Consider the following 20,843-nt stretch of genomic DNA (forward strand, 5'->3'; position numbering starts at 1 on the left):
TACGTTTAATCTTGTTATTTATTTCACCATGTCATCACTTTAAGGCAAGAGTCTACAGGTGAAGAGGAAAACATCCTAAATTTGAAGATAACGTTTTATATATAGAGAGAAGGCATTTTATGTGTTAAAGCTGCCAAAACACAAAGGGGACAAAGCCAGGTTTAAATGTCTTGGTTCTTTTAGTCGGGTTTTGGATATCTTATTTAGTTTTTGAGTGTTGAACTTGATCTGACAAAAAATATACCAAAAACCGTCAAATTGCGGTACAATTTCATATACTAAACTAATTAATTGGAAAATGTAAGAGAATTGTGCAGTCTCTACGGTAAAGGCTATATGTTGAACGAGTAAACTGACCAATATATATATATATATATATATATATATATAAATATATAAACTAGCCTGTCCCGTCATTCTCCTTTCAGGTTGTGAGGAAATCAAAGAGATAATTTGATGGCGCGTCTATGGCAGTTGCACAAGGCAAACGTCTGAAAACACTTGAATCATTGGAGCCGGCGGTGAATTTGTGTCATTCCAACCAGAGCATGTAATTACAGTCTCTGTAGCTCCTTATGCATCAGTCTATAGAGCACATCATGTACACTGTAAACACAAGTAATAATGCTGAGGATGATTCATGCCACTAGAGGGCAACAAAGTACACTCTTTGAGTCTATCATATTAAAACAAATATATATAACTCTTTTATTAGTAACCTATTGGTAGTATCAAGTGTAGTGGTAATATAATAGACTCCTATTGTTTTTCAATGTTAATATAGTTGGATTGGCTAGATTGTTATTCACAAACACTATGAATATGCTATTTCAAAATTATAATGAATCTCATATGTGTTCAAAATTCTAGCTATTTCAGAATCCACTTGTCTGAGTAAATATTAGATATTATGTAGGTAGTATAGAAAAATAAAATGAGGAATCCAATAATAGTCTTCCCACTCTGGGTGTGTCACTCACTGAGTCTAATCTCGCTGCATATTAAGAAGACAAAAATAGACCTGTAGGGTCTGTACTGGGACAGCAGACTAAAGGCTTTTATATATGACTTAATGGCATCTGCTCAGCAGCTGAATGCAGTTATACTAGGAAAATATATTCAATATTTAACTGTGCAATCTACTCAACAATGTGTAAATAATATATAGGCTTTAATAAATAACAGTACACATCATTTATTTTGTGGATACACTCTTGCACCCTTGCTTGAATGATGCTGGAAGTCCAATAAAAAGTATTAAATTCATTTTAACGTAAGATAAATGTAGTTAACAGTGTCAGATCAAATGTGTGGGTAGTGGCTAAATGTGGCGGGACAGATACCGTGTCGTGAGGCTGCAAGGATGATTGAAAAATGAAATAAAGTAAGAAAATGAAAATAGGCTGTGTATAATTATGTATAAAAAAGTGAGGATAAAAGGGATGAAAACTCTTTGCAACACAAACACGCCGCCGCCTCATCTCAGGCCCCTCCCCCTGGCCTGCCCCCCATTCTATCACTGAAAGGATGAAGCCTGTTGCTAGGCAGGCAGTGCGACAGTTGCCATGGGAACGCTCAGACGTATCCGAAAGGGGGGAAAACATGGGGCTCGGGATGAGGATGGGGTGCAAAAAGACGGGGGAGTGATGCAGGGGCAGACAGTGATGGCGGAGGGGCTGCGACTCCACAGCCAATCAGAGGGCTCCCCCAGTGGAGCGTCTCGCCTCCTGCTCAAGAAGGAACAAAGAGGAGCGGGACACGCGTGCACAGGAATGAACTGCCATATTTGGTTTTGTAATTCACTTTTTTTAAGAAAGGCAATGAGAGTGAAAGTGTAGATGAAGATAAACCTCCAGTACACACTTTGTATTTGTAGAATGAAAAGAACATCAAACTACAGCAAGAATTTGGAATATTAAAGAAAACCCATTCATGTGTTCCCAGAATTTACTTTTTTTTTAACAAATTGAGATATTATTATTATTATTTATTCTCATACGTGTGTTTTGTTTGTACGGATATTGAATAAAGTGGAGAGTGGCATGTTCTGCATCGTCCCCTGCCGTCTCTGGGCAAAAAAAGAAGAAAATGCAAGTACTTGGATTTTGCAAGATGAGGCCAATTTTGATTGGCCAAAGATCAGACATGCTTTGTGTGAGTGGCCACGAGCGAGTTACACTTCAAACCGCGTAACCTTGGCAGAATAAAAACAACAAAAAGGCAAAAGAACAATAATAATCGTTCATGAGAATAAAAACTATGAAGACTATGATCGTGGCAGATGTGCGAAGGCTGGTTTGGGGCTTCTGAGGAGGCGATTGGCTTTATATCCCGCTCATACTTGAAATATAGAAGGAATGTGGAGTATAAAATAGGGGAGAGAGGGATGGGTAAATGAGATGGGACAGAAAAAGGCGTGCGTGAGGTGTGGTCGTGCATCTGAACATGAGACAACTTACTTTGACTAACCAGGACCACAACCTCAGAATACAGTGTGAATACGACTTGTGTAATGCATGAAGAATATGATTATAGGAGAAAAAGACAAAAGAATATTTCAAGGCCAGTTTGGAGCTTCTGAGGAGGCGATCAGCGCTTTGCCCCCCAAAGAAGTGAGACATGACAGGGACAAGTTTCTCGGCATGAAGGTGACAAAGCTGTTTGACATGTGGAGAATGAAATAAAAAGGATGTTTTTTTTGTCTTTTATTGCATAGAATCAGGGCAACTATCTCCAGCTATGTATTCTTATACATTGATGCAGGTAAGTATTCTACTGATGCATGCATTTGGTTTTTAGGGTGACTTTTTAACATCTGTCCATGTTTTTTTTTACCTCACCAATAGAAGAGCTGAGTTATAGCAGTATTTATCCTGCAGGTTAAGGCTCTGGCAACCAAGGTTCATTTGTGATTGTTGTACTACATTAAAACAGTAAGAGCGCAAGTAAAATACATTTAAATGTTGTATATAGATAAGTAACCCCTCTTATGTCATGTCTGCTGCACAAAGTTGGGCAGTATATGGCACTATAGTTTAATCAAGAGCCTAAGAAGCACGTGCAATATGTATTTGAATAATACATGCATTGAGATATGTGTGGGGAACTTAATGCAGCTTACTCACTTTGCAATGAACGTTTATAAGGTTGTGTTTTATGTATGTCTGTTGTTGGCATCGCTAAACTTTGCCCACAGGAATTACAGTTGTAAATAAGCTGCACAGATCAAATTGGCACATTTACAGCCCTGGCACTGACAGACAGGGACGCGCCTGCCAATCTGCACCAGTGCCCATCACTCACTGACCCGCCACAGTCCAATGAGGGTAAGTGGGTCAAACCTCCAACATTCAGGTTATAAGATGACCACTGAACCGTCCAAGGCGCTGATCATTTAAGAATACATGAAATAGGTCTTCTTAGGTCAGCATATTCAGCGTTAATAACTACATTTAGAAACAGACACAGCATTAATGCCCCAAAGTGAAAATTTAAAGACAAAACAGTTCACGTTTTTGTCTTCATTTTAGCTCATTATTTTGAAACGTATCTATGTTTATTGTCATTTTAAGGCTGGTTTAGTCTCATTTTAGATCATGTTCAGCTCTAATCTTGGCCTGATAAAGTCTGGGATTAGATCTGGTGCTACTCAGAAAGCCAAATATTGTTTTAGGAGAAACAAGGCAAAGAAGGACGGAAGAGGAGGATCTGCTCAATCCCAACGTCATGTCTTCAGTTGAGGAAGCAGAGGCGAGGACATCAGTCATAAGAAGTCCCATTTCAGGTTTGAAAACACGTGGAAGAAGATGCTCTAGTCTGATGTCTGAAAATACAATAAAGACACACGTAATTGTAGCGAAAGGCAATTCCAGAAAGTATTGACTCAGGAGAATATGTTTGCACGCTGCACTTTTCCATTTTTTATTTATTCATCTATTTTATGTGGAAATCATGTTTAATTTTCCATCCACTTGACAATTGTGTTCCGCTGAGGGTTACTTTTTCCACAACAAATGCCAATATAACTTTTGCAAGCCATTGTTGCTCCTGGAGAAAGTCGGACAGGGTACTTGACATTGAAGTAATATATTTTCAGTTCCTGGACTCCACAACTGGATATGAATATGTGATATGAGGCAGCAGACTGAGCTGGACCGATCTGAGCATCGAACAGGGTTGTGTCAAGGGCTGTACTACATGTTTTGGGCTTTTTACTTCCTAAAAGACTTTGTGAGCTTTTGACAGTAGCCCCGCCTCTTTGCATATAAGCTCCTCCCCCTGTCTAAATCACTGGCACGGGATTGGTTGAAGGAAGAGAGGGAGGTGCAGAGCAGTGAGAAACAAAAACGTGACTCGGCACCCAAAGCGTCCTGTTATGCAACAACTGACCTACTAACATACATTTGGAGAGAGAGAGAGAGAGGAGAGAGAGAGAGAGAGGAGAGAGAGAGAGAGAGGAGAGAGAGAGAGAGAGAGGAGAGAGGAGAGAGAGGAGAGAGAGAGAGAGAGGAGAGAGAGAGAGAGAGAGAGAGAGAGAGAGGAGAGAGAGAGAGAGAGAGAGAGGAGAGAGAGAGAGAGAGAGAGAGAGAGACTGGAGCGGCTCCGTAACATGACGTGTGGAGTGCGTTAAAAACACGCTCTAAATACTCACGCGTGCACCTGAGATAACTGAGATAACAGGACCGCAAACAGGACCGTGCGTCAAGATTCTTCACGGAATTCAAGTCAGAAGATTTGCAGAATAAAAGGTGAGTTTGGGAATGTGTTCTTGGAGGGTTGAAGGTGCAGCCGCGCGTTACGCACGGGACTCTGCACTGGGTGATTTGTGATTTGGGGCATCAAAGTCCAGGCGACCTCTGGCTTAGCATTATTGTTTTATTCTTATTTTTAAAAAATTAAAACGAAAAACAAAAAAAAGAGGATGCATGCTAATTAACCGGGTAAAATAAAGATAAATCCTGCCTCTGGGTCGATATTTAGGACGCGTGCCAGTCGCAACTACATGAAGTCAACGCGTCCACGCGCTTTGCGCTTTTACCGCGTGTTGAGACTTTAGAGCTCTGGAAGACGAGCTCTAATCTTCTAATATTAGTCTCCGTGTTTATTGCATTTTAACATGCATGCATAGTAACCATGGTTATAGTAATGCACTTGAATGCTATTTATCCCTCAATGTGCACATTAGGCAGGTGTGGCTCTGTTATTAGAGCGCTGTCAGTGCGAAGTGCTTATTGCGTCATTTGAAGAAAAAAAAATATATTATTTTTTTTGGTCAAAGTATTTTCTCTGTTTGGCTGTTTTAATTGGACTATTTTAGTGAATATGATAATTATTGTCTAGGGCTTAGTCTCATAAAGTTAAATGACCTTAGACATATTTACCAAGCAGCTCGTTTGTTTACATTGTTTGTTTGTTTGTGGGTCAAGTTGTATTTATCTTAAAATAAACACACACACACACACACACACACACACACACACTTATTGTTTACTACAAGTTCACTTTCTACTGTTTCTACATGACATATGCTGCAAGGCTTTATCAGGCTGGACGCATTTTCAACACTGCACATATTTGCAATATGTCTCTTATCTAGTTAATTGCCTAATGATCTTATTACGAGCCCAGATTGTGTAGGGAGGGCGCGCCAGGAGCAGCACTGAGCTCCTTTCGGGGTTAGTGGGCTATAGGAGGCAGACAACTGGAAAAAGCCCAGGCTGGCACAAGACACACTTCTGTGCGTCACGTGTAGCGCAGTTCTTTGTAAAGGTTAACGCTGCTGCTGCTGCTGCTGCTGCTGCTGCTGCTGCTGCTGCTGCTGCTGCTGCTGCTGCTGCTGCTGCTGCTGCTGCTGCTGCTGCTGCTGCTGCTGCTGGGGCTGTGCATCCTCTCTCTCTGTGGGATTAACCCTTCTGTGGCCGTCTGATGAACACCCGCGCGAGCCTGCACAGCACTGTTACTCCTCGGATACACATCTTCACGCGTGTATAAGGATAAAGGCTGGGCATAGACAAAGGAGAAGAACGGGCCAAGTTCGTAGATTTTAACAACAATGAGGTGAGGTTTTCTGCGCTCCAAACATCTGGAGCAACTGTGGGTCAAGGGGTGAAGTTGTTACTATCTACGTTCGTTTTAATTTTGAGGAATTGTTGAATTATTGTCAAGTGTATTCAGTTACGAGATGCAGTGTTTTCGTAGAACTGCCGGATCTTATAGTTGGAATCACGCGGTTGCCTTGGCTGACTGAGGATAAGATTAAATATGCATGAAGACAATTTGTCAGACAGTGCAACAAAGGAGGCGTGCTGAGGAACAGAGCCGGTCTCACACACTCTTGTACAAGCTTTAAGAAAAGCGTTTGTTTGGACCAGGTCGATGGGATCAAACATCGTGGTACTTTGTCCTTCATGTGAACCTGAGACTGCTGTAGCCCAGAGCAGGGGTCCACAGAGCAGGGGTCCACAGAGCAGGGGTCCACATGTGAGCAGGGGTCCACAGAGCAGGGGTCCACAGAGCAGAGGTCCACAGAGCAGGGGTCCACAGAGCAGGGGTCCACATGTGAGCAGGGGTCCACAGAGCAGGGGTCCACAGAGCAGAGGTCCACAGAGCAGGGGTCCACAGAGCAGGGGTCCACATGTGAGCAGGGGTCCACAGAGCAGGGGTCCACAGAGCAGAGGTCCACAGAGCAGGGGTCCACAGAGCAGAGGTCCACAGAGCAGGGGTCCACAGAGCAGGGGTCCACATGTGAGCAGGGGTCCACAGAGCAGGGGTCCACATGTGAGCAGGGGCCCACAGAGCAGGGGTCCACATGTGAGCAGGGGTCCACAGAGCAGGGGTCCACAGAGCAGGGGTCCACATGTGAGCAGGGGTCCACAGAGCAGGGGTCCACAGAGCAGGGGTCCACATGTGAGCAGGGGTCCACAGAGCAGGGGTCCACAGAGCAGGGGTCCACATGTGAGCAGGGGCCCACAGAGCAGGGGTCCACATGTGAGCAGGGGTCCACAGAGCAGGGGTCCACAGAGCAGGGGTCCACATGTGAGCAGGGGTCCACAGATCAGGGGTCCACAGAGCAGGGGTCCACATGTGAGCAGGGGTCCACAGAGCAGGGGTCCACAGAGCAGGGGTCCACATGTGAGCAGGTGATATGTGCTGGTCAAGTTTATTTGTATCTATTGATTTATTTGATATGGACATAACAATTACATTGGACGGACCAGATCCATAGTTTCAACTTTTATAGTAAAAATGTTTGTTTTAAACATCTGTCTGAACTGGACATAGAATGTCTCGACTTGCAGCTCTCTCTTAACATGATTTAAGATATCAAATAAGCCCTAATTATTCAATACATTTTACAACATTTTGGTAATAATAACCAGTAATAACATGTGTCATATTATGACAAAACTATAGGCCTACAACCTGCAGGATAAATGAATGAAATAATCATAATGGATTGAAGAGTGGATTATGCAATAGATGGAAACCCGTTGTCGGCAGGAATTCTGTGGCGCAGCGTACTTAAAGCGGTGTGTGCCAATTGGTTGGCGTACACAGTGGGTCTCTATGCCAGCTATAAATGTAGGTCACATTAGCCTCTAGTGGTTGGGGGAGAGGCACCCAGCCACCCCTGGCCACAAACACAGAATCTAAACCCCTCTAAAATAAATCCTCACCCGCCATAACAAAGACAGGAGACGTGTGCTTTATATGACTTCTGTTGTACTGCAGTCAGTATTCCTGTAAATGAGTACTCGATGTTTTTATGTCCATTCACTACTTTCTACATCAGTCATAGACAGTGAAGGTATCAGGCGGCTAGTACACAGAAAGTATTCAAAAAGTATTTCAAAGATGAGGGCCATGCTTGGTTAATGTGCTGTGAGACAGAATGGTTTAGTGGGCCAAGGGAACACATGTGAGTGGTGCAGCACATGGCCCGAGTCACTGCTCTGTGAGGGGGGTTCGGACTGGGCTCCGCCTTTTTGGCATGTTGCCTTTGCGCCAGGTTTTTCCCCAGAAGATAAAAGTATCACCAGTCTAGGAATTCGGGCAGCCCCACCCTAACTGCTGAAACCCCCCCAACCCTTCCCCACATGTCTCGCACCGGATTCTTCCCAGGGGGGAGGGGGTAAACTTATTTTCTCTGAAGTGGTGCCCCTGTCTCGATTTTATTTTAGCCCTGCTCCCATTTCCTGAAATGCTGCGCCGCAACACGTGTGTGGTTGAACTGGCGGAGCTGTTTCCAAAGCCCATTGCCACATTTAGACTCGTGGTGCAGTGGCTGTGGTGGTGTGAGCGAGTGCAACTGGGATTCTTTCACCGTGCTATCATTCCACAAGTACCTCAGAGGCCCAGTGATGACATGTGAAGAATATATAGAAGATATGACAAATATGGGGCGGAATCTAGGTCAAGCTGTGAAACCTTTGAGTGAGAGTGACACTTTCCCATCGCTGCTTTATCAATGTAATGTGGTTCTGAGCCAAAAACAAGTGAGATTCCCTACCTCAGAAAACCATCCAAGCTCAATTTAAACAAACAAACAAAAACCGAGCCACCTTGAGCAGTGATTCATGGCTGTCTACGTGACATAACAGGCCCGCAGTGGGAGTGTCAGAATCATTCATGTAATCTTCATGTAAGTGAAATGGCTGCTTGACGTCAGAGGCTCTGCTTGTGTCCGTATGTAAGCTCCTTTTAGAGGATGGCAGAGTGTATGACACGTTTGGGTGCCCCTTCTGTTTTTCTGCTTCTTTGTTGCTATGGGTGACAACTACCCTTCCAATCCATATCCCCCTTTCCCCAGCAACAATCACACCTCATCTACTTTGTTTTCCTTCCACCTCAAGTGTCTATTTTTTGTCCTTTTGGGTCAATTTTCCCAATCTCTGCTCTGATCTATATTGTGCAGGCGCTGTACAGTGAAAGTAGTAACGGTATGTGTTCACTATGTTAGGACGGATTGTTTCTGGGTCAGTAGGACAATGGGAAAAAACAACTATGCCCTAAATTTGTTATGCAGCTATGCCCAAATACAACTTGTGATGGCCTCTCTGGGTCAATAATGCAATGGTGATGAAGTATGTTGTTAGGTTTGGAAAGTAATCTAGTCTTGCCTTAAGTTTTATGATTTGCATCTGTAGTTGCATAATAGTGTTGAACACAGATGAAGTAGAGCGGAGTCTGTTGTACACAGATTACAAATTGAACCATAGTAAATGAATGTGTGGTTGACTTTGACTAATCAGATGTTCGGATTACATATTCTAAAGCTGCGTCTTCCCATTGTTTTTAATCCACGTTATCAAATATATGTCTCACATATTGTCTGCCCATTTTAATTTTGCAATTATCTAAAATATTATTATTCAAATTTTTTCAATGGCAGATGAAGCTTTTGAGCACTTTTTCTTTTACATGTTTGCATTCATGAACCCTGCCAAACAACCTTTTGTATTTTGCTCATACTGTAGATAAGCAGCTAACCATGTTGTTCAAACCAAAGCCCCGCCCCCTTCCTTTCCGCAAGCCCCATGACCTAAATTTACCAACGCTTAAGGCTTCACCTTCCAGTTGCTGTAACTCATCAACACTTGTTTTACTATTCTAGACACAGATTCTTTATCCTTGACCGGCCCTGGCTGCTATTGGTGATGCCTTTGTCCGTCTTATCTGCTCACTCTGCATCTTCGATTTGGCATTGACTTGTTTTGGCCGAGCTGCCAAATTCCTGTGGGGATGAGGGGTGAGGGCAGGACAACTGGATTTTCAGCTGGGGGTTGTCTTAAAAGTATTAGGAGGACCTAAATCTGTAAAACTCAAAATGCATGAACCCCCATGACCGCACTGAGTCAACATCAGAGCGCCCGGTTAAGGTTCAGGGGTCATAAGCTGCAGACAGAGCAGATCAATGGTGGGATCATGGGGTCAGACAAAAGCGTCTACAGCCCATTCATTGGTTGCAAAGGGTAATACAAAAAGTCAAAGCCAAACATGTCTGCGCAGCAAAGAGAGACAGCAACTGACTAATAACTAATAATATCTACATAAAGTACATGAAGGCCATTCTGGTTTGCCTTGAATCAATTATATTTCAGGTTAACGTCAATTAACATGTCTTTTATGTTTCTGTCTCTACAGCCTTTCATCTGGACTACAGCAGAGTGAGCCACGAGGTCCCAGTGAGACTGACGTACGGAGGTAGACGGCTGACCTACATCCTGCTGTTTCCAACAAGATCCAAGACACCACTAGCTTGGATCCGTGCACTCCCCTGATGACAAATAACAAGATACAAAGAAGACTATACTTTACATAGTCTAGCCACTAAACCAAAACAAGGAAGCGGATAGATGACGATCCCTATTGCTGAATTCCAGCTATTTCTGATCTTGGCTAACTTGGACACTTAGTTCTTTGGACTGATTGGCATTAATCTGCCTCATCACTGTGGCACACAGATATCTACAAAATCCTTCCAACATTCAGCCACCATTCAATCTGGCTGCTGCTTAGCAAGAATGGAAAATTTGACATCAGCTCTAAAAACATTAAACAAAAGCCCAAGGAATAACATGAGCTGTCTGGAAAGCTTCTCCGGTTATGATGACTCTCTTTCCCCTTTGCCTGCTGCTCGGCTAGGGCGACTTGTCAAACCCAAATCTAATTCCGCCAGCAGGCGAAAGAGAGAGTTCATCTCTGATGAGAAGAAGGATGCCTCGTATTGGGAGAAGCGTCGCAAGAACAACGAGGCAGCTAAGCGCTCCAGGGAAAAGCGACGTCTCAATGACATGGTTCTGGAGAACCGGGTCATGGCTCTGAATGATGAAAATGTGCGACTGAAGACAGAGCTACTTCAGCTAAAACTGCGCTTTGGTCTGATCAGCACTGCCTCCTACATGGAAAAAAGCCAGCAGATCGCTGTGAGCAGTGCTAACATAAACAGTAGCACCTCCTCCGCCTCATCCACATCCTCTACTCAGTACTACACCAACGGTTACTCCAGCTCTCAGGTCACAATTAACTCAGACTCCTCTGAAACAGAGCAGTCTGGACACAATGAAAGCCGCCGGCAGCTGGTGAAATACTCCCCTCGTGGTTCTCTGTCCGACATGTCGGATGGCTCTTCAAGAGACAGTCCTGAGCCCATTTCATTTGAGATCAAACAGGAAGGAGACAGACTAGAGATGGACATTGCTAATGGCACAACAACTCAGATCATGTTTAACATTCACCGAGGTCTGTCCTCTGTGCCTACCCACCACCAAATCCAGCAGCACTCCCAGGACCTGGAGATGGCCTATCAAACTCAGCAGCATAATTTTTCCCAACAACCACCAGCACCAGCCTCTCCGGTCCACATGGTCAGTCAGGCAGCCCCTCACCCACCGGCAGCTCAGCGCAGTGTCATCCTATATGGCTCTAGCAGCAGCTCTTATGGTGTGGACCGTTCCCAGGAGGTGGAGATGCAGCCAGTCCTAAAGCACAGTAGCCAGTTAAGCGCAAACCCTCCACAGAGCTCCACAGAGGAACTGAATGAGGCGACAAAACAGCTGGTGCAGAAGTCTGCGAATGAGCATGCAGACAGCCATAATGAGTCTGGGGATGGACAGTTGTACCAACTGTGCCCACCGAAGCACCAACAGCCAGACCCCCAGAGCAGCCTTTCTCAACTCTACCACCAGCTTCAGCAGCCTCACCACCCATACCTCAGTGCTCAAGAGGAGGACGAGCCCCCAGAACTATCGTATGAGGCCAGCCCTGAGGCTGTAGCCTTCTACCAAGGTCAGCCTGGCTGCACATCCAGTGATGGAGACCCACGCAGCTCTGACAAAGAGGTCTCCACTGATGATGAGTCACCTCTGTCATACTGCACCAATCAACACCTGTCTGGTTTTCACCATCCTACCTCACCTTACCCTTTACATGGTGGGTCCCTGCCACGGGATATCCCATGTGAAGTGAAGGGCACAGCATTGCCCCACAAGCTCAGACTGAAGCACCGTGCCATGAGTACAGGAAGCAGTGGTAGCTCAGGCCAAGAGTCCCCAACAAGTCCCGCCTCTGCCACGCCCCCTCCCCTACCCCAGCACCCCTATTTATCACTCTCACCCCAGCCCAACTTAAAGCTAGAAAGCCAGGGCTCTTCTCAGCTTTGTACTCTTGATGAGAGGGATTCTGGGAAAAAGGAAGCAGCTGGGCGACATCACATGAGGCGGGACTAAATGCGGGAAGCACTTGGACCTTGACCCTTTGCCATCATGCCTTTTTCCATTAGTTCAACTCTGGCCATTCAGACAAAGCAGTATGGCTGTATGGCTGCACTTGTGTATGTGTATGTGTAATATGTTTGTATATATTGTACAGTCATTTTTCATATTTCCCTTTCTAACAAAAGCACTTTTGTTTGTGACGAGAAGAGGAATGGAACTGCCTACTTTTTCTATCTGTCATCAAATATAATTGTATGCAGCTAAAGGCATATTTTTGATCTCTTACAGTGAAGAATGTTGGGTAAAACAAGCTTTGAGCTATTTGAGACATATCTAACAAAAAACAGCGCACACATGTATGGCTGCCTTAATGAGTTGAATAAAAAATGCAAAGTACATGACCAAAGAAACACAGCATGAACACCACACAGGTTCCATCCCTCTTCCCAGACGCTACCTCTGCCAGCCCATGCTCTCCTGTCATCTCCATATCAGAAAAGATCACCATCATCTTAATATTTAAGCACTTGGGTTTTGTACTTTCTGAAATGTATGGATATATGTTCAAATTTTATATTTTACAAATAATTTGAATACAAAAAAATATTTAAAAAAAAGTCTGTATTGGTAAGATTTTGAAAAGGGTCATCTAGTATTATGGATCCAATCACTGTACAGCCATAGTGTGTACTTTGGGCCCTTTATATGATTGTTAAGCTTTAGCATTAATCACTTGTTAATGCCCTGTTTACGCAAAAGTCCCTGTCCCGTTGGGGCTGGCACAGCACTGAATGGAAAACATGGTGTTTTTGAGGCAAAGACCTCATTAAAATGTTTTAAACTTTTCTTGACCTTTAACCAGCCTTTAACTATATGGTGGAATCACCAGCTGCAGGCTTGAAGCCTCCTCCTTATTTGAGCTTTATCTCACATTTATTTTGTTTCATTCACTTGCCCATTGTATTTATTTCCTTCTGTACATGCCCAACACTGTAGAAAAGCCCACTGGGACATAGACCCCAATGTGTACAGAGCTTTTGACCTGTCCAGTAGTCACACTGCACTGATGCATATTTACATAGGTGTGTATTTTGACACACACCATTAAAACTATCCTAAGTAAACAGACTCTAAACTGAAGATCAGTATGTACGTTTACTTGCTTAACTTAACATGTCACATTTACTAACTGTGAAGGTGTGTTATCTCACACCAGTCTGGATCATCCCTGCCACAAGTTTATGTCACTTCTCTCTTCTACTAAGAACATGAAAACATTATGCAGTAACATTTCTCTGTGACAATCTCCAGAATGATGCATAATACAGAATGTGCCTCTATCGTCCCTCACCTGGCAGTTACATTAAGTCCTGCACTGGAATTGAAGGTCTATGAACCATGTTTGGCTTTTTGTGTATAAATGTAAAGCCCTTGCCCTTGAGCAACACTGTAATGTTTTTGATAGATTTTCTATATTTTCAAAGTGTTGTCCTTCTTCTACTGTGTCTTTTGACTGTGCTGTATTTGCCTCATTCCCATGTCCTTTCCAAGTGTGTATTAACAATTTGTTTGTGGTTTTGCCAATGATTTTTCACGGGAACAGCTAGAGGAGTGTAAAACTGGCAAATGTAGTGATGTTTAGCCATGGTGATGGTCTGGGTCATTGCCATCACTTCCTTTTTTGACATGTATGTAAACACTAATGTTCATTGTGGAAGATGGGAGAATTTCAAGATTGAAAATACAAATAAAATGAATGTTGAGCATATCATGATAAAAGAATTTCCTTGGTGTTCTTTCCATACTTGTTCACACACATGCACTGCTCTTCATGTTTGGAAAACAATCCAAGCATTAATAAGACATTTTAGCTTAAAAATATCCTGAATTAATGCATGTTACACTACCTGCCAGGGACAGACTTTGTTCCATGTAATTTAATACAGACGTTGATAACTGTAAAACATTACACCAGTAGACTATGTTTTAGCAATATTAGCCAAAAAAAAAACATTATTGGGCTGTTTTCTTCACTTGTACTTTAATTAAAGGCATATTATTGCTTACCAAGTACAGGAATAAGCCGAATATGTCCTTTTTACGTTGCCCCTCATTAACAAAACATGAAGGCTCTGCTTCTGCCAGTTAATCTTGTGTCAGTGTCACCTCATGGGTGACACAGTCACACACTTTGCACCCTTGGGTCCTCAAGACTTGGCAAGACTTAATGACTGATTGCAACCAGACACCTACTCTCAATCCAGGAACACTCTATTTATATATAGGACAAATCAAGAGGACTAGAATAAACATACAGGCGACGTTGAAAAAATTACGCAAATTGCCCAACAAAGATGCACAAGTCTATTTATGATTCAAATGGGTTCACCTGAATTTATAAGTGCATAACCAGTCGTACTGGGTCAGTTTTAATTACCCATTGTCCCTGCCCTTTACAGCAGAACCAGGTCAAGCTCTTGAAGGCCAAATGGAACCGAACAGCTCATGAAGAGACGCCATAATCATCAGGTCAAAGATGTGGTCAATGGGTTTTTTTAAGGGTCATTTTTAGGCCTATTCATAATTATGTTCAGACTCATAACTTGCAATTTAAAACAATCACAATGTTGCCATGGAGATACACAAAAACTAAGATTCCAACCTACGAACAATTTTAAAATGTTTTAAATATGTTAAATAAAATTAAAATTAAATATGAACTATGTTACATTACTGCTTCAACCCATAGAGAATAATTGCTTTACCTGCAATCTTCCATAACATGGCATTCACTCATCCATCTCCACATTTAGATCTGTGGAGAGGCAAGGGAGACAAAGCAATAACATTTCCATGGAGACAAAAGTTACATAATGTACCTTTAACTTTAGATTAAGGCTGCAACACGGCCTTTCTTCTGCAGTTCACCTCCATCACTCTGTATATGCTTTTGTATCTGACTGGTTCAAGGTGACTTTGACTGCAAAGCCACAACATTCTGCCGCATCTTCACATTCTCTGATTCTGATCGGTGTTGCATGCATAAGCAGGTTGGAGGAAAAGTAGGTCAGTGTGCAAGACAGGAGCGAGAGAGGAGGAGAAGAGGGAGGGATCAGTGTGAACCCGTCTACGTCAATCAATGTGAGTGTTCAGTACAGCCTGGTGTGGAGCCAAACACGGCCGATAATGGAGGAATATACGCATGTTGCCCCTGACGGCACTGGAGGATTTTGAAACAGGTCTTTGTTAACGGATTTACATAAAACTGGCATATTGTCATGGAATTAGACATACACCGATGCTATTCCTTAACACATAGAGAACACCATTCAACTTAGAATATGAAACGACACAGAAATATCAAACATTTGTGTGGCATGCATGGGAGAAAACGCGGGGACTGATCACGCAAGCTGTGGTAAGCAGCCTGGCGTGATCCTCCTGCGTCTCACCCGGTTTTTTCCCATGCTGGTTGGTTTTATTAGATATTCTGGAATAGGCGGGTCACATTTCTCATTGGTCAGCCTCACATCAAGGCACTTGGTATTTTTCCGTAGAGATAAAGCCTGCAAGGGGGGGTGCAACTCCCCCCCTGGGGCAACATTCTTTGGCCCATCTTTATGATACCTTCACAAACAAATGCAGTTTGTCACACACCCGTTCTTCTCTTAGACTAATGATGCAGATAAAATATCACTATTATGCAGATAAAATACATCACAGAAATATACTCATATATTCACATTTTATCACATTTCCCTCCTGTTTATCAAAGCATTAGTCTACTGTATCATATGCCAAACACATTACTCTTTTCAGTTTTCAACATGTCTTTCAAATAGGTGTTAAAATGACACTTTTACACACAAAAAGTGATTCACAGTTCTCAACAGTGAACACACTTCTTTTCTCTCAGCCCACAACATGTCTACAGCATTACTGTCCTAAATTTTGAGTCAGATTGGTCAATCTCTGCAATTTGACAAACAGACAATTTATACTGTCTATAATTTTGTGCGGTGTGATGGGAAATATAGAAGTACAAGCGGAAAGCCCTCAAACCCGCTGCTTTCTGGTCAGTCAGTTTGTACTTGTCAGGGACCTCTCTGGACACCCCAATAGAATCAAATACGTAGTATCAGGTGTTACTGGGACCAGATTGTCCACTAACCTCTCGACCTTGACCCTGCGGTATGGTTCTGGGTGATGCTGGTCTTTGTTATGACCATGGCTGGCCACAAAAGGGATACATAGGCACAACGTCCCACAAGTGTCCCCACATCACCACACGTCCTCGCTTGGTTTCTTAAGAGACCTTCTTCCGCTGCTCGCTTCGGTCACACCTATGACACATATGAACTGGTACATTTCCCATCTCAATTCATAATCTCATAAACATTGCATGTCGTTATGTTGTAGCCGATAAAAAACTCTCTTAGGTAGTGCAAACAACAGTGGCTGTATAATATGCCATTGTGTTTCTTCAGCTACTGTCATGTCAATTATACATTGTACATTATTACACATCATGCATTTCATAACCTTTCATGTTGATCACTTATTTTCTTCCCTCTATTTTCCATTTACCGGTATACACAGTTGTGTATGTTGATCGATTGTCCCGATTGTCCCGATTGTCCCGATTGTATAATAGAGGTGTTCAGCACCCATATTACCGTCATCGCTGTGATGATGATAACTGTTGATTCTTTTTCCACAGAGTATGGTACTCTGCGCACCGTAGCCTCTGGCTCTCGTTCATCGTAGCAGAGTATAGTACTTTGCGTACTGTAGAATCTGTTTGTTGTCTCTGCATACAAAAACGAAGAATACAAACGAAGTCCTGCGTCTGCGATGTTATGGCTCTGCCGCTGTGTTGTCCAGACATTTCTCTCACTTTCCCATGAGAGCACCCATGTTCTCGTCCCTCCAATGGTCGGTGTGAGGACGACACGGTGTGGCTCCGTCCACTTGGCTCCGTCTCTGTAAACACCACATCTCCAACACGTTCTGCTGTGGTGATAAACAAAGGCTTTTCGACAATTCAGTGTATTTCAAACAGTTTTCTTGTTTACAATTTTTTTTTTGTAATTATTGATTCGGAATGTTTGTTTACACGTACATCCCCCTTTTGATAAATGGCCTTGGCCATTTCTCAAACTTCTACATTTAAACTAAATTCAATAATCCAGATAGTTTACAACGTTCACTAATCCAGGATGTAATCAAGGAAGAGATGGAATTGCGTATGTCACTCCAACTCCGCAATGTCACCTCTTGACCTTTCACAGTTCAGTGGTCACATCCCTGGCTGAGCCCCTCCTTCCACGGCGCTGGGCCCCCACCCTGTGTGTCAATCAGTCTATGTGTGTAATCTTACACTTTCCAAACCTATCTGTTTTACCACCATTTGTTTCAAACTCCAAATGTTTCAATCCACGTGTGCGCGCGTATGTATGTATGTATGTATGTGTGTGTGTGGGTGTGTGTGTGTGGGCAATACAAATACATCAAACAATAATAATTATCTCAATAATTCCCCGTTGAGCTGGCCATAAGGGTCAGTTCACAACTTAGAGTATTAACATCAAATTTCACATCTCCTCTGTGGGTGTGGCCTGCATAAGGTCACACATCTAATGTAATATGTGTTAATCTTCTATATGTGCTTCAGGTGAGTTTCCAACTCAATCTCTCACACCTGCTCATGTGGTGCTTTACAAACATTGTGTATTAGTTTGTTCTAACAAGTCTATATGTGTATTAACAATCAAAATGATTCTAAACCTTCCCCTTGTCCATAAGGCACATCATTTTATCAACTTGTTTTTCCCTTGTTGCCTACTTTCTTTGTCTTTTCTTTGTCTCTCATCTTCCTCTCTGTCTTCCCCTCTGTCTCTCTCTGTCTTCCTCTCTGTCTTCCTCTCTGTCTTCCCCTCTGTCTCTCTCTGTCTTCCTCTCTGTCTTCCTCTCTGTCTTTGTCTCTGTCTTCCTCTTGTAACGGAGGAAACACCCATTTCCAAATTTCTAAACCTGCTTTTCTTTCTCTCTTTTCACTTACTCTTACCTTCACTTGTAACCTGCTTTTACTTTCTCATTGCTGCTGATATAACAACAGATGCTGCATCCCCTGGGATTCCCGTTAGTTATCTTTAAAATATCCCTGTCATTCTGCTTCTAAACTGATGTATTGATTCACCCATCCCCCTGTTTAGTTTTCACTATCTTCAGGTAATCTGCGGGTCTCATAAAATGTATTCTTCTCCTGCATTACGCTGCTCTACACTCCTCCAGAGTCTTTGCCAGTCAATAGCCCCTTATCTCTGACTATCTTTTATGACTTGGTGTCCTGTTGTCTTTAGTTAATGACCCATTCATGTCTTTCCAAGGGAGGGCATTGGACGTCACTATTTAACTTATTCCCTCACTTACGTCTACATGCGATACGAGGTTTCCTCATGATAATACAAATAAATAAGTTACTGATATAACTTTTACTATCACTTTACTTACTGCCCGTTCTACTCCAATGTCCAAAAACATCAGTAGTCACTAATTTACCCATATTATCACTCCCAGGCCTGTGCCTGCATTTGATCCGAAATTTAAAAACACTTCTGTCTTTTCGTCCTGTACTTTCATCTTAGTCATGCATTAAGTCCAAAAAGATCATTTCCGTCAAGTCCAAAAATAAAACAAAACAAAACATAGCTTTGTTTGGTGCACACAAAAAACACAATACCGTAAAAACACAACTTTTGTCTTCTATGTCGGGGACAGGAAGTGTCCTGTCTGTGATCACATTCCCCAAAAAATTGGCCATCTATAAAAATCTGAATTCATCTTCATCTCTTATCAAGTTTAATAAAATCTTTATAATTGATTGTTGTCAATCAAACAAAACCCTTAAATTTGTTCAAATACTAAAATTTAAAACCAGCTGAGTTTAGTTTTACTTATTTCATCAGTTCAGAGCGTCCTCTGAACTGCTTTCTTCCCCTTCTCCTGCCTTGTTGACCCCCCTTATCTCCCCCTCTCTGCCACGTCATCTGAGCATACTGGAAGTCTCCTTCCAAAATCCTCTTATGACTTTTCCTTTGTCTTTTTACAGTTTGGGGTGATAATTTTGGCATTATGTGGTCTCGGTCGTCTGAGAGAAATGCTACTTGCTTTACAGTCACGGTCAATGTCAAGCTTCTAGAGAAAATTCCATATTAGATTCCTCCGGACATAAACGTGGTGTTTAATGATTCACCCGTGACTGCAAATTTTAGATCTTTCAGAATAACGCCTTGTGACCCTTGTATGATTAATTGTGATTCACACTTGTTAGTTAATCACTTATTAATCCTCATTCACACATTCACACTTCTCTCTTACTTACTTCGCCCATGCACAGCGCTTACATTCACTCATCTTTATGTCAGTAACAACTCGGCATAAGGCTTCATTACTTTCTTTCGGTGAGAAACTTAACTCGTGGTGAGCAATTTAACTCCTTTATGTGAGAAACTTATAAAAAAATACACTATAAACTTACACAAAGCCAACCAATATTTCTCCAGCAATATCAAACTCCTTGCTTATGTGAGAAACTTATCTCGTCCATAAGCTTACAATATTTCCTCAGTAATATGAAACTGGGTATTTCCTCAGTAATACCTAAACTGGGCATAAGAGCCTAAAATATTTCCTCAGTAATATGAAACTGGGTATTTCCTCAGTAACATCTAAACTGGGCCTTCAATAAGAGCCTTCAATATTTTTCCAGTAAATATCAAACTAATGCATAAAACGTTTCATGGCTAACTCTTTTTCACACACAATGTTTTTGTCTGACCTTCTTTGTCGCCTGTGTTCTCCTGCTGCTTCGAAACGACGCGCTCTCCTCGCGGAGAATGAGGTGCGATGGGCGGCCACGGGAAAAGTGGACTTCCTTTGGCTGTGCACAGACTTTCACCGATTCACCCGTCAATCTCCGCGAAGGGGCTGCTTGTCGTCCGGCTCGATAGGACCAGAAAATGTCCTGGGATGGAGACATACACCGATGCTATTCCTTAACACATAGAGAACACCATTCAACTTAGAATATGAAACGACACAGAAATATCAGACATTTGTGTGGCATGCATGGGAGAAAACGCGGGGACTGATCACGCAAGCTGTGGTAAGCACCCTGGCGTGATCCTCCTGCGTCTCACCCCGTTTTTTCCCATGCTGGTTGGTTTTATTAGATATTCTGGAATAGGCGGGTCACATTTCTCATTGGTCAGCCTCACATCAAGGCACTTGGTATTTTTCCGTAGAGATAAAGCCTGCAAGGGGGGGTGCAACTCCCCCCCTGGGGCAACATTCTTTGGCCCATCTTTATGATACCTTCACAAACAAATGCAGTTTGTCACACACCCGTTCTTCTCTTAGACTAATGATGCAGATAAAATATCACTACAGAAAAATACATCACAGAAATATACTCATATATTCACATTTTATCACACATATCAACATAACTGTTTTACTTGTTGCACCACAAACCATGCACGGTGACTCGATGCATACGTTAGGGCAAACAGCCTCACCCCGAACACACGGCCAGTGACATAAACATATTAAATTGGGTTCCAATCG

The 20,843-nt window shown here is 42.7% G+C and overlaps 1 protein-coding gene across 2 annotated transcripts; it reads left to right on the forward strand.

Annotated features, from left to right (window-relative positions):
- Positions 1–4,577: 4,577 nt before the first annotated feature.
- On the forward strand, positions 4,578–13,997 carry LOC140358638 (uncharacterized). 2 transcript variants are annotated; one of them, XM_072443608.1, is made up of 2 exons: positions 4,578–4,748; positions 10,144–13,997. In XM_072443608.1, exon 2 carries the CDS (start codon positions 10,524–10,526, stop codon positions 12,225–12,227), a length of 1,704 nt encoding a protein of 567 aa, XP_072299709.1. In that variant the 5' UTR covers positions 4,578–4,748; positions 10,144–10,523; the 3' UTR covers positions 12,228–13,997. The 2 variants fall into 2 exon arrangements, with proteins under 2 accessions (XP_072299709.1, XP_072299708.1); XM_072443607.1 differs by lacking the exon at positions 4,578–4,748 and adding an exon at positions 5,965–6,057.
- The last annotated feature ends 6,846 nt before the right edge of the window (positions 13,998–20,843 follow it).

Source organism: Eucyclogobius newberryi, unplaced genomic scaffold (assembly GCF_026437365.1).
Source record: "Eucyclogobius newberryi isolate DKJ021-1_F unplaced genomic scaffold, fEucNew1.0.hap1 SCAF_13, whole genome shotgun sequence".
Classification (NCBI taxonomy): domain Eukaryota; kingdom Metazoa; phylum Chordata; class Actinopteri; order Gobiiformes; family Gobiidae; genus Eucyclogobius; species Eucyclogobius newberryi.